Source organism: Mercenaria mercenaria, chromosome 6, assembly GCF_021730395.1.
Source record: "Mercenaria mercenaria strain notata chromosome 6, MADL_Memer_1, whole genome shotgun sequence".
In the NCBI taxonomy this organism is placed as follows: Eukaryota; Metazoa; Mollusca; class Bivalvia; order Venerida; family Veneridae; genus Mercenaria; species Mercenaria mercenaria.
The window spans coordinates 39,716,838-39,730,575 of NC_069366.1; the positions used below are offsets into that span (position 1 = coordinate 39,716,838).

General features: G+C 35.5%; 1 protein-coding gene across 1 annotated transcript in view; it reads right to left on the reverse strand.

Annotated features, from left to right (window-relative positions):
• Positions 1-13,738, reverse strand: part of LOC123549116 (kinesin-like protein KIF28) — a 463,589-nt gene that overhangs the window by 376,616 nt on the left and 73,235 nt on the right. Inside the window, 1 exon segment of the mRNA XM_053545663.1 lies at positions 13,432-13,471. Within this exon segment, the coding sequence (XP_053401638.1) occupies positions 13,432-13,471 (40 nt within the window).

The following is a 13,738-nucleotide window of genomic DNA, read 5'->3' on the forward strand; positions in this document are numbered from 1 at the left end:
TATTTGGAATCTCGAAAGAAAGATGTATATGCAATGCTAAGACAGTTAGGTATGCCAACATGGTTCATGTCATTGTCTTCTGCTGACTCTAGATGGATTGATCTTTTGAAAATGTTAGCTACTTTAAATGATAAGGTCAACTATTCTGATGAGCAAATTGAAGGAATTTCATGGGAAAAAAAGATTAAACTTATTCAGTCAGATCCAGTCACTTGTTCTAGATATTTTGACCACAGAGTACAAGAGTTTATTAATACAGTTCTTAAGAGTGAACACAAACCACTTGGAGAAATTGCTGATTATTTTTACAGAGTTGAATTTCAGCAGCGTGGGTCTCCAGACATCCACATGATTGTATGGGTAAAGAATGCACCAAAATACAATGTGGATTCCATTAATGATTTGATTGCGTATGTGGATCAGTTTTTGACATGTTCTATCAATAGTCCAGCTGTTGGTTCTCTTGTAGAAATTCAAACTCACAAACATTCTAGAACTTGTAGAAAAAGAGTAGATAGAATTTGTCGCTTTGGTTATCCACTACCACCTCTTCCCAGGACTATGATTTTGAACCCTCTTGAAACTGACAGAGACAAGTACCATAAATTATATCAACAATTACAGAAAACAAGAGCTGTCGGAGGACAGCAACGCTCGACTATTCAACAGCCTTGTCAATTGAATGAATACAAAAGTTGAAAAAGGGGCATAATTTTGTAAAATGCAAAGTAGAGGTATTGAACCTCGGTACTGCATTTCATATCATGACAGTGAACAAGTGTGTGAAGTTTCAATCCTTTCCAATTTGTGGATACTGAGATACCAGCTTACATACAAAAACTTAACCAAAAACTGCTAAGTCAAAGGGGCATAATTTTGTAAAAATGCCAAGTAGAGTTATGGGACCTTCACAGTGCATGTTAGATCATGACAGTGAACAAGTGTGTGAAGTTTCAATCCATTCCAATTAGTGGATACTGAGATATCAGATTACATACAAAAGTTTAACCAAAAACTGCTAAGTCAAAAAGGGGCATAATTTTGAAAAAAAAAAGCAAAATAGAGTTATGGGACTTGCTTAGTGCATGTCAGATCATGACAGTGAACAAGTATGTGAAGTTTCAATCCATTCCCATAAGTAAGTACTGAGATACCAGCTTACATACAAAACCTTAACCAAAAATTTCTAAGTTGAAAAAGGGGCATAATTTTGTAAAAAAGCAAAATAGAGTTATAGAACCTGTGCAATGTAGGTCAGTTTATCACAGTGAATAAGTGTGTGAAGTTTCAATCCATTCCCACAAGTGGTTACTGAGTTACCAGCTTACATACAAAACCTTAACCAAAAATTTCTAAGTCAAAAAGGGGCATAATTTTGTAAAAAAGCAAAATAGAGTTATGGAACCTGTGCAATGAAAGTCAGTTTGTCACAGTGAATAAGTGTGTGAAGTTTCAGTCCATTCCCACAAGTGGTTACTGAGATACCAGCTTACATACAAATCCTTAACCAAAATCGGGACGCGGACGCGGACGCAGACGCCGACGCCGACGCATGGGCGAGTCCAATAGCTCTACTATTCTATGAATAGTCGAGCTAAAAATGAATGATGAGAAAGATGGATACAGTATGTCATATGACAACTTTTTGACAAATGTTGTACAAATGAGTGAGGAAGATTACATCAAATGTATTAGAAGTTCATTGAATTCACCAAAGGTATTTTTGAAACGTAATCCAAGTGAAATACGTGTGAATTTATATAATGAACATGTGTTGAAAGGTTGGAGGGCAAATGTAGACATACAGTTTGTGCTAGATCCTTATGCTTGTGCAATGTATATAGTGTCATATATTAGTAAGTCTCAAAGAGGTATGAGTAATTTGTTACATGCAGCTGCCAAAGAAGCAAGGAATGGGAACTTGGATATCAAAAGACAAGTGAGACATATTGGAAATGTGTTTTCAAATAGCATTGAAGTTAGTGCTCAAGAGGCAGTTTATTTGGTCCTTCAAATGCCCTTAACCAAAAGCACAAGAGATGTCGTGTTTATTAATACATCTACTCCAAATGAAAGGGTGCAGTTATTAAAACCTGTGTCCATACTTGAAAATTTGCCAGCTGAATCAACAGATATAATGTCGGACAATGTTATTAAAAGATACTCAAAAAGGCCGAAAGTATTGCAGCATTATTGTTTAGCGGATTATGTGTCACAGTTTGAAGTGATTTATCCGGATGGAAATGGAGACTCTGATGAAAGAAATGATGATGAAGATAATATGGAAATAACAGATGATGCGGAATTAGAGGAAATTGAAACAGTTATAACTTTAAAAAGTGGAATCAAAATTAGACGTCGTCAAAACTCAAAAGTAATTAGATATGTAAGATTTAATCGCAAAACAGATGAAGAAAACCATTACGGAGAAAAACTTCTGTTATTTCATCCATGGAGAAATGAATTAACTGATTTGCTGCCAGCAAATTTCAATACATACAAAGAACACTGTGAGTCGTTGAAAGAAACAGTTGACCAGAAATGCTCTTATTATGAACACCATGCAGAAGAATTAGAAATTGCTAGAGATTTAGCAGAAGCAGAGTATGATGCATTTGATGAAATTGCTCCTGGAACTCAGCAAGTAGAAGCCAAAACTGCTGAAGAAGAAATGTGGAGTCAGAAACATTTATGTATTACAATCCTGATAGAGCAGTTGAGCACAGGGAATATGATATTGGCATTGAAATTGGATGTTCTGTCAGTGCTCCACAGATAGTTACAAATGAAAATGTTCTTTCTGACGAAGACTATAGATCTTTATTGCAATCACTAAACACAAAGCAGAAACAATTTTACAATCATGTGATCCATTGGGTAAAAACCAAAGATGCACCTTTGTATACATTCCTCTCAGGTGGTGCTGGTGTTGGCAAAAGTGTAGTTATTAAAGCATTATATCAGACCTTATACAGAATACTTAATCTTAAAGAAGGTGAGAATCCTGATGACATAAGAGTTCTTTTATGTGCATACACTGGAAAAGCTGCATTTAATATCAATGGTTCAACCATTTCATCAGCCTTCAAACAAAAATACAAACAAGCAAATCAAACATTAACATGTGATGCTTTGAATACTTTTAGATCAAAGTATAAGAACCTGTCAGTTGTGATCATTTATGAAATATCAATGGTAAGCAATGGAATGCTAAATTTCATTAATCAGAGACTGCAAGAATTGAAAGGAACAAGAACACCATTTGGTGGTGTAAGTATAATTGTTGTTGGAGACTTGTTCCAACTGAAACCTGTGAGTGGTGATTGGATATTTAATGATTTAACTCATGATGCATCAGCTCTCTCAATAAACCTGTGGAAAGAACACTTTTCAATGTATGAATTGACAGTAATTATGAGACAAAAGGATGATTTGAAATTTGCAGAACTTTTAAACAGACTAAGAGGCAATTGTTTGACAGATGATGACAAAGTTGTTCTAAAACAGTGTGAAATAAACACAGATGCACAAAATTACCAGAAGGACTCACCACATTTGTTTGCAGAACATTATTACATGCATATATTCAATGAAAAAATTATTGATAGTTTAAACACAGAGAAAGTTTTAATACCATGTCATGATTCTGTTGTTTTTCCAAAACTATCAAATGAAAAACAGAAAGAAGCCATACAGAGATTGCCAACAGAGCCAAACAAAACAGCAAATTTACATTGTCAATTACTTGTTGTTGTTGGAATGATTTATGATCTAACAGTTAATGTAGACACTGAAGATGGATTAGCTAATGGAGCTTCTTGTATTGTAAAATTAAACAGCTAGAATACAAGCAAGTAGAGACAAATCGACCAAGTGTAATATGGGTGCAGTTTGATGAGGCAAATGCTGGAAATGAAACGAGGATAAAATATAACAAGAGCTGTCGGAGGACAGCAACGCTCGACTATTTAACAGCCTTGTCGCTTGAATGAATAAGAAAGTCAAAAAAGGGGCATAATTTAGTAAAAAAGTAAAATAGGGTTATGGAACCTGTATAGTGCTTATCAGCTCATGACAGTGGACAAGTGTATGAAGTTTCAATCCATTCCCATTAGTGGGTACTGAGATACCAGCTTACATATAAGAATTTAACCCAAAAACTCCTAAGTTGAAAAAGGGGCATAATTTTGTAAAATGCAAAGTTGAGTTATTGACCCTTTGCACTGCATGTCATATCATGACAGTGAAATAGTGTGTGAAGTTTCAATCCTTTCCCATTAGTGGATACTGAGATACCAGCTTACATACAAAAACTTAACCAAAAATTTCTATGTTGAAAACGGGGCATAATTTTGTAAAAAAGCAAAATAAATTTATGGGACCTGCTTTGTGCATGTCAGATCATGACAGTGAACAAGTGTGTGAAGTTTCAATCCATTCCCATTAGTGAGTACTGAGATACCAGCTTACATACAAAACCTTAACCAAAAAATTCTAAGTCGAAAAAGGGGCATAATTTTGTAAAAAAGCAAAATAGAGTTATGGAACCTGTGCAATGTAAGTCAGTTTATCACAGTAAATTTAAGTGTGTGAAGTTTCAATCCATTCCCACAAGTGGTTACTGAGATACCAGCTTACATACAAAACCTTAACCAAAAATTTCTAAGTCAAAAAAGGGGCATAATTTTGTAAAAAAGCAAAACAGAGTTATGGAACCTGTGCAATGTAAGTCAGTTTATCACAGTGAATAAGTGTGTGAAGTTTCAATCCATTCCCACAAGTGGTTGCTGAGATACCAGCTTACATACAAAAACTTAACCAAATCGGGACGCGGACGCCGACGCAGACGCGGAAGCGGACGCCGACGCATGGGCGAGTCCAATACAAGTAGAAAAAAACCGAGGATTTTATCATACAGAAATAAATCATAATTGGACACCAATATTTGACATCGAAAGGTCTTTTACATACAACAAAAAGACATTTGAAAGGATTCAGTTTCCTTTGCAACCATCTGCTGGGCGTTCTGTTCATAGAGCACAAGGTACTACGTTAGAAAGTGCTGTAATTGACCTGTCTCAGCAGAAAACACGGAAGGTTCCACACCTACATTATGTTGCATTGAGTAGAGTTAAATCGTTAGATAAGCTACAAATTCTGAATTTCAATGAACAAGCTTTACAAGTTGATCAAAAAGTTAAGACAGAAATGGACAGGTTACAAAATAGTGCTAGACTGGAGTTGTGCTATGTTCCTTTAGAATCAGTGGATTCAGTATTAAAAGTAGCTTTCAATAATTGCAGGTCTCTACATAAACATTTCAAGGATGTCAAATATGATCACAGTCTAATGTCATCACATATATTTGGTCTTGCTGAAACACGGTTGTGCTTTTCTGATACTGATGCTGATTATGATATAGATGGCTTTCACCTGATACGAAATGATCAGTCATCACAGTCACCAACTCAAAGACCTTCACATGGAATAGCTGCATATGTCAGAAATGAAATGAATATATCTTCATATTGCTCGTTTAATTCAGAAAATTTTGAATTCACAATTGTGAAAATTGTGCAGGGTAATGAAGAAGTGCACATTGTTGTGTTATACAAATCTCCAAATATGTCTGACAGTATCTTTCGCACATTCTTGAGAGATCAACTGTTACAAAGAGTAAGTCTGTCAACCCCTATTGTTATTTTAGGTGATTTTAATATTGATGTAGCAGTTAAATCTAGACCTGTTCTACAGTACTTCCCTGCTGAGCTGTAGTTCATGAACTGATGAGCATTCATGAACTGTTCACGAACTGTTCATGAACATTCATGAACCATTCGTGAACAATGCGATGAATGTTCCTCGAAAAGTTTGTGAACTGTTCATGAACCAAAAGTTCATGAATTGTTCATGAAACTATTCCTGAAAAAGTTCACCAACTGTCTGTGAACCTAAAGTTCAAGAATTATTCATGAACTGGTTCTTCAAAAATTTCACCTTTGGTGCATGATTTTAAGTTCATGAATTATAAGTTCAGTAATCAAACAAGTGACTTCATTCAGAACTCCAGTTCAGTATTTGATTTTATTTCAATTATGCTGATGGTTCATGAACCTGAAGTTCATACACTGTTCATGAACTTCAAATTAATGAATTGATCAATCAAGTCTGAAATTCATAAAACAGGATCCGTTTACTTGTAAAAGCTTCTAGTATTTACAGCTGAAGGCTAATACCAGAGTTACTGATAACATACATATGACTAGGAATGTTACTACATGTATTCTGTATTTTATGTTGTCTGCAATTTGTGCAAAATTTTGATTAAACATTGGGGATAGCTAACAGAAGTTTCATCGTTATTTGGCAATTTAGAAAATGTCACTGGAAAAGAATAATGGTGTACACTGATACTTGGTTGGTGAATTTATTGATGTCTTTCATTTCATACCAGAAATCCTTGAAATATTCATGAACTTGTTTAAGAATGAATTAAGATTTTTTCATGAATGCCAATTTACCTATAGAATTCAAGAAAAATTCGTGACAAAAAATGATGAACATTTTATGAGCAGTTTAAGAATATTAAATTCTTAAAACATTCTTGATGTGTTCTTAAAAAAAAGACATCTAAGATTCAATAAAAGTACTAAAAATTCAAAACCTTTTTCTAATTCAGTACCAGTTCTTGAACCCAATAAAGAGTTTCTGAACTGTTCACTCATTAAACATAAAACTTAGGTTTTCCTTTTACAATGAATGAATAAGTTCATGAACTGTTCATGAATGTTCATGAACATTAAATTTATGTCACATGATAGTTTCCATTATTTTGTTACATGCTGGGAAATTTTTTGCACATGTGATTCAGCAATTTTTTAGAAGTTTGTGCAGCAAATGAGAAGGAAATATTTATCATACTACAGTAAGGAATGGTTTAAAAGGAACATGAGTATACTGAATATCAAATAAGTAATTATGGTGTTGTCATAAATTGTTCATTTTAAAAATATAAAATCCTTTTAAAATGTCACATGTTTTCACGACCCTGAAACAAAGCTAGTATCTAATCTGAATCAATTTTGAGATTAAAGTAAATTAGACCGTCTAGCAACTGAATTTTGGATAAAATTTCACTTGGGATTTTGTTGTTTTTTTCCGCTTTTTTATATTTTGGAATTTAAAGACCTTTTTCAGTATCGTATGAGGGCATAATAATTTTTAAATGCAAAATGGACACAATTGGATGTCCTTGGGATTTAATCACAGGTTTAAACAGTGCAAAGTGTTCTCAAGTCACTGACCTGAGAAAGCCTGCTTTTCTCAGACAGGCAGTTGCTATAGTAACGTCACTATTGTCAAAATCACTGTTTCTAATTCAGCTGGGTTCATCAACTTTCCATTTATCTTGTTACTTTCAGTTCATGAACCCCTGGTTCATGAACTATGGTTCATCAACTTGATGAATAGTTGATGCCGCAAAAAGTCCCATTTGTAGTTGATGAACTGTTCATGAATAGTTCACGAATAGTTCAAGAATTATTCATGAACTGTTCATCAAGTTCGCGAATTTCTGGTTCATCAAATTCATGAACCTATCAATTCATGAACTCTGATGAACACATCCAGTTCATGAACTTTGATGAACCAGTCCAGTTCATGAACTTGATGAACCATGCCAAGTTCATGAATTTTTGATGCCGTAAAAAGTCCCATTTGTAGTTCACGAACTTTCATGAACTATTCGTGAACTGTTCATGAACAAAGTTCTGGAATAGTTCAAGGATTATTAATGAACTGTTCATGAATTTCTCAACAGGGTTATCAGAAAGGCTGGTGTGTGAACAACTAGTAAATGAACCAACAACTGATTATCTGACAACTTTAGATCTGATTTTTTCAAACCTGGATGCTACAGTTGGAACAGTGGAAACCTATTGGTCTGACCATAAGATAATTTATTTGTATAAGAATTAGTTAACAGAGTAAATTAGTATTGATTTGAGTTGCTTCCTTAGTGTGTTTCTTGAAAATATCACCCGTTTGATTATCTTACAGTGCCAGCTTCATAAAAATATGAAGTTGGTACTGTATGGTGCTTTTGCTGAGTGTGGGTGGGCACCATAAAATATAACAAGGGACTGTAGCCAACATCTGAAGTGGCTTATTAGCTCACCAACTGTTCAAATAGTGGGTTTGTGTAAACTTTTGCTTCTGACCACTCTAGAGGTCACACTTTTCAACATAGAAGAATCCTTACTCTGTACTTATACAAACATACTTGAAGCTTTGTACACAGGTGAGCGCTTTAGGGTCAATGACCCTCTTGTTTTTGAAGGGGGGTGGGGGGTGGGCGGGAGACCAAGGCAAAGGTGGTGACCAGCTGTGGGTACAAAACTTCACATGTTTATAATAAATCTTTATGGAAAAGAATGAAAGAAGTTTAATGAAATTCTACCAATTGGTTGGTTTGTTATGTACAAATCTGTAGATTTAAAGGGCAATAACTGTAAGGAAAATTGACCAATTGAAAAAATGAAATGACAGGCATCATCTAAGTATGTTGGTTCATATTTATTTCAAGTTTCATGAAATTCTACCGGCTTATTACTGAGAAATGGTTACAGACATGCATTTTTCATTAAATCAAGGGCAATAACTTAAGAGAAATTGACCAATAAAAAAAAAACTTGACGGGCATCATCGCAGTATGTTGGTGCATGTTTATTTCAAGTTTTATGAAATTTTACCTGATAGTTACTGTGAAATGGCTGCGGACGGACATTTTTCATTAAATCAAGGGCAATAACTCTAAAGAAAACTGACCAATCCAAAAGAAAAAAAATTTGATGGGCATCATCGCAGTATGTTGGTGCATGTTTATTTCAAGTTTTATGAAATTCTACCCGATACTGTGAAATCATTTAAATTCGCTGACATGAAATTTCGCGCACATGTGAAAAAGAACTGTTTCGCGCGGGCTATAATTCGCGCATTTTCAATTTTAGAAATGAACAAGAGTGCCAGAATGTCACAATATAGGCCCGTCACAGCAAATTTCTTTACTCTAGCACCTGTATTTGCAAATGGAATTTTAATTTTGTGGTTGTTTAGTAATCATTGTAAGTCACTTGTTTTTCTAAGACCACAAAAAAACTCCTTACCAGGTAGATATACATTAAAATACACCTAAAATTTGAAAGTAACATCTATGTTGTACCACAGAAAAGTGGTCTTGTTTTTTCCCTACGGTCAATTATAAAAAAGTTACAATATAAGTTATTTATAGTAACAACTAAGGGAAGATAATCTTAAAAAAAAAAAAAAATCCAAAAAAAATTGTAAGTCTACACAAAAATCTTTACCAGGTAGAGATTGGTCAAAATACACCTCATAATTGAATGTAGCATGCATGTTGTACTACAGAAAAGTGGTCTCGATTTTTCCCTAGGACTAGTAATGAAAAAGTTACAATATAAGCTATTTATAGTAACAACAAAGGGAAGTAATTCTAAAGAAGGGAACTGAGCATGACACTTCATCTCATGATGGTGTATAATTGTGCCAAGTTACATCAAAATCCCTCCATGCATGAAGAAGAAATGCTTCCGACAAAGTCATTCTTGTATCTGACCTTTGGCCTCTAAGTGTGACCTTGATCTTTGACCTAGGGACCTGGTTCTTGCGCATGACACGCCACCTCGTGGTGGTGAACATTTGTGCAAAGTTATATCAAAATCCCTCTATGCATGAAGAAGAAATGCTCCGGACAAGGTTTTCATTCTTGTATCCGTTGACCTCTAAGTGTGACCTTGACCTTAGACCTAGGGACCTGGTTCTTGCGCATGACACTCCCCCTCGTGGTGGTGAACATTTGTGCCAAGTTATATCAAAATCCCTCCATGCATGAAGAAGATATGCTCCGGACAAAGTTTTCTTTCTTGTATCCTTTGACCTCTAAGTGTGACCTTGACCTTAGACCTAGGGACCTGGTTCTTGCGCATGACACTCCGTCTCATGATGATGAACAATTGTGCCAACTTTCATCAAAATCCCTCCATGCATGAAGAAGATATGCTCCGGACAAAGTTTTCTTTCTTGTATCCTTTGACCTCTAAGTGTGACCTTGACCTTAGACCTAGGGACCTGGTTCTTGCGCATGACACTCCGTCTCATGATGATGAACAATTGTGCCAACTTTCATCAAAATCCCTCCATGCATGAAGAAGATATGCTCCGGACAAAGTCATTCTTGAATTTGACCTTTGACCTCTAAGTGTGACCTTGACCTTAGACCTAGGGACCTGGTTTTTGCGCATGACACTCCCTCTCATGATGGTGAACAACTGTGCCAAGTTTCATCAAAATCCCTTTATGCATGTAGAAGATATGCTCCGGACAAAGTCTGTGGACGCCGCCCGCCCGCCATCCCTCCTGCCCGCCCGCCCGCCAGGGGCGTTCCCATAATACGTCCCGTTTTTCAAACGGGCGTATCAAAATAGAATTGAAAAATAATAATAGCGCGGTCTTAAATTCGCGCATTGGTCCTAGCGCGAAATACGTGAAAATTCGCGAATAAAAATGATTTCACAGTAGTTGTGAAATGGCTGCAGACGGACATTTTTTGGGCATTTTTCAATAAATCAAGGGCAATAACTCTAAAGGAAACTGACCAATCCAAAAAAAAAAATCGCAGTATGTTGGTTCATGTTTATTTCAAGTTTCATGAAACTCTACCTGCTAGTTACTGAGAAACGGCTGCGGACGGACGCACAGAAGGACAGACGGACGGACACACAACGCCATTTCAATACCCCCTCCCGATTTCTTCGGCGGGGGATAACAAAGATATGACAGAAAAACAAAGGTTGCCGAAAAACTTTAACCAAGAAGGGTCATGCCGACGCCTGGGCGAGTAGTAATTAGCCCACCTATTCTCCGAATAGTGGAGCTAAAAACTTAACCAAAAACTGCTAGATCAAAAAAGGGGCAAAATTTTGAAAAACAAAAACAAACAAAAAACAACAAAGTAGAGTTATAGAACCTATTTAGTGTATTTTAGATCAAGACAATGAACAAGTGTGTGAAGTTTCAATCCATTCCTATTAGTGAGTACTGAGATACCAGCTTACATACAAAACCTTAACCAAAAATTTTAAGTCGAAAAAGGGGCATCATTTTGTGAAAAAGCAATATAAAGTTATGGAACCTGTGCTATGTCAGTCAGTTTATTACAGTGAATAAGTGTGTGAAGTTTCAATTCATTCCCTTAAGTGAGTACTGAGATACCAGCTTACATACAAAACCTTAAGCAAAACCTGCTAAGTTGAATAAAGGGGCATAATTTTGTAAAAAAAGCAAAACAGAGTTATGGAACCTGTGCAATGTAGTCAGTACATCACAGTGAATAAGTGTGTGAAGTTTCAATCCATTCCCATTAGTGAGTACTGAGATACCAGCTTACATACAAAACCTTAATCAAATTGGAACGCGGACGCACGGGCGTGTCCAACAGCTCTACTATTCAATGAATAGTCGAGCTACAAATGAAGTTCACACAAAAATTTACCAGGTGGCAACATGTAAAAATACACCTAAAAATTGCATGTAACATTCATGTTGTACTACAGAAAAGTGATCTCGATTTTTCCCTATGGCCAGTAATGAAAAAGTTACCATATAAGCTATTATACTGGGTATACCAATTACCAAGAGTCTTATATTCAGTGGACTCTGTTTATAACAAAATGATTTTATGAAAGGATAAATTCTATTCTGTTCAATAAATTTATATTTTAGTTAGACATTTGGCAAAAAATTGTCAAAACACCAGGCAAAAGTTCCACTATTGTCATTCAAAGAACAGAAGTGGGGAACTTTAGCATTTTATGGCATATACCTATTACTGTGAATTTCAACTTTCAACCTAAAGAAGTTGTTAAATTGATCTAAGACAAAGAAAGCATTTCTATTTTACAATGGGCCAAACTAAATATGAAACAGATATGGCAGAAATAAGCAACTTCATTGAAAATTTGCAGAGAAAAATGGCAAAGATTAACCATAACAACCAGTCACTTAGCTAAATTCCTTAATTTCTGGGATCAGTGTGAAATAAAACGAAAGACACTCCAATCTTCAAAAATAGTTTGTTAAAAATGTAAGCACATTGAGCATGAAGAATGAGAGAAAATATGTAAAGCAATTTTCATGTTAAGTATCAAAACAGGACATTCACAGTAATATGTATATCCCGGTAATTGGTATACCCAGTATAATAGTAACAACAAAGGGAAGAAATTCTAAACTAGGGATCTGGTTCTTGCGCATGACACTCCATTTCATAGTGGTGAACATTTGTGCTAAGTTACAACAAAATCCATCCATGCATAAAGAAGAAATGCTCTGGACAAAGTCATTCTTGTATCTGACCTTAGGCCTCTAAGCATGACCTTGACCTTTAACCTAGGGACCTGGTTCTTGCGACTGATACCCATCTCATGATGGTGAAAATTTGTGCCAAGTTACATTAAAATCCCTCCATGCATGAAGAAGATAATGCTCTGACAAAGTTTGTTGACAAGCCTGCCCCATCTGCCCATAAGGAGTGTTCCCATATGTACCGTTTTTCAAACGGGCATATAAAAAGGTGTGTATAATTCACTGCAAGATATCTAAATATAAATATATCTATATGTTAACTAGCTTTTCCTTTGATTTTTTGACCTGGTGACCTAGTTTTTGACCCTACATGACCCAGATTCGAACTTGACCTAAAGATCATCAGGGATCATTCCTGTGAAGTTTGATGTAATTCTGTCCAGTGGTTTTCAAGATTTTTTTAGAAAATGCTGACGGATGGACGACGCATGACACACGACGGACAATGGACACTGAGCGGTCACAAAAGCTCACCATGAGCTAATAAAAATAGCTGTCCGTAAGACAGCGCACTCTTTTATTTGGCGATTTGACAGCAAAATGAATTTATGTCAAAAAAAAAACTTTAAGTATTAAAGGGGCATAATTCTGTCAAAAATACAATTAAAGGTATAGGGATTGTAACCACACATTCAGATGATGATTATAAAGAAATATTTTTAATTTTAAGTCATTATCTTTTAAATTACCAAAGACATGTCTATAAATGAAGCTTTCGAAAACAAGAGGGCCATGAAGGCCCTGTATCGCTCACCTGACCTACTGACCTTAAGATATAGCACTGGATGGCTTCCTCACACGAAGAATTCAACGCTCCGAGTGAGGCTCAAACCTACATCGATGAGGGGCAAGTGATTTGAAGTCAGCAACCTTAACCACTCGGCCACAGAGGCCCCTTGGAAACATAGTTACTTCTTACTTCTTCCTTACAATGTAATTGATAGCATACACTGTAAAGCAACATAAGATATATGAGAAAATGCCACTTACCAGTATGAATAGTCGAATGAAAACTTCTTTGGATCATCATCTAATGTAAAAATATAGAACAGACGATGAAATCATATCATGTTTGAAATATATTTTTGAAAATATATTCTAATATGACCTACAATGCTTAAATAATCACAACAATATTAAGCTAATGTCATGTCGACATGATATTTAGCGTCATGTATGCATCAAGAAGTAGCACTTTTAAATTTGATAAAATATTTAACTTACAAATATGTTTAATACGAAATGTCACATAACATAGCTGTCTTAAGCATTATTCGACGACCTGACATAACATGGA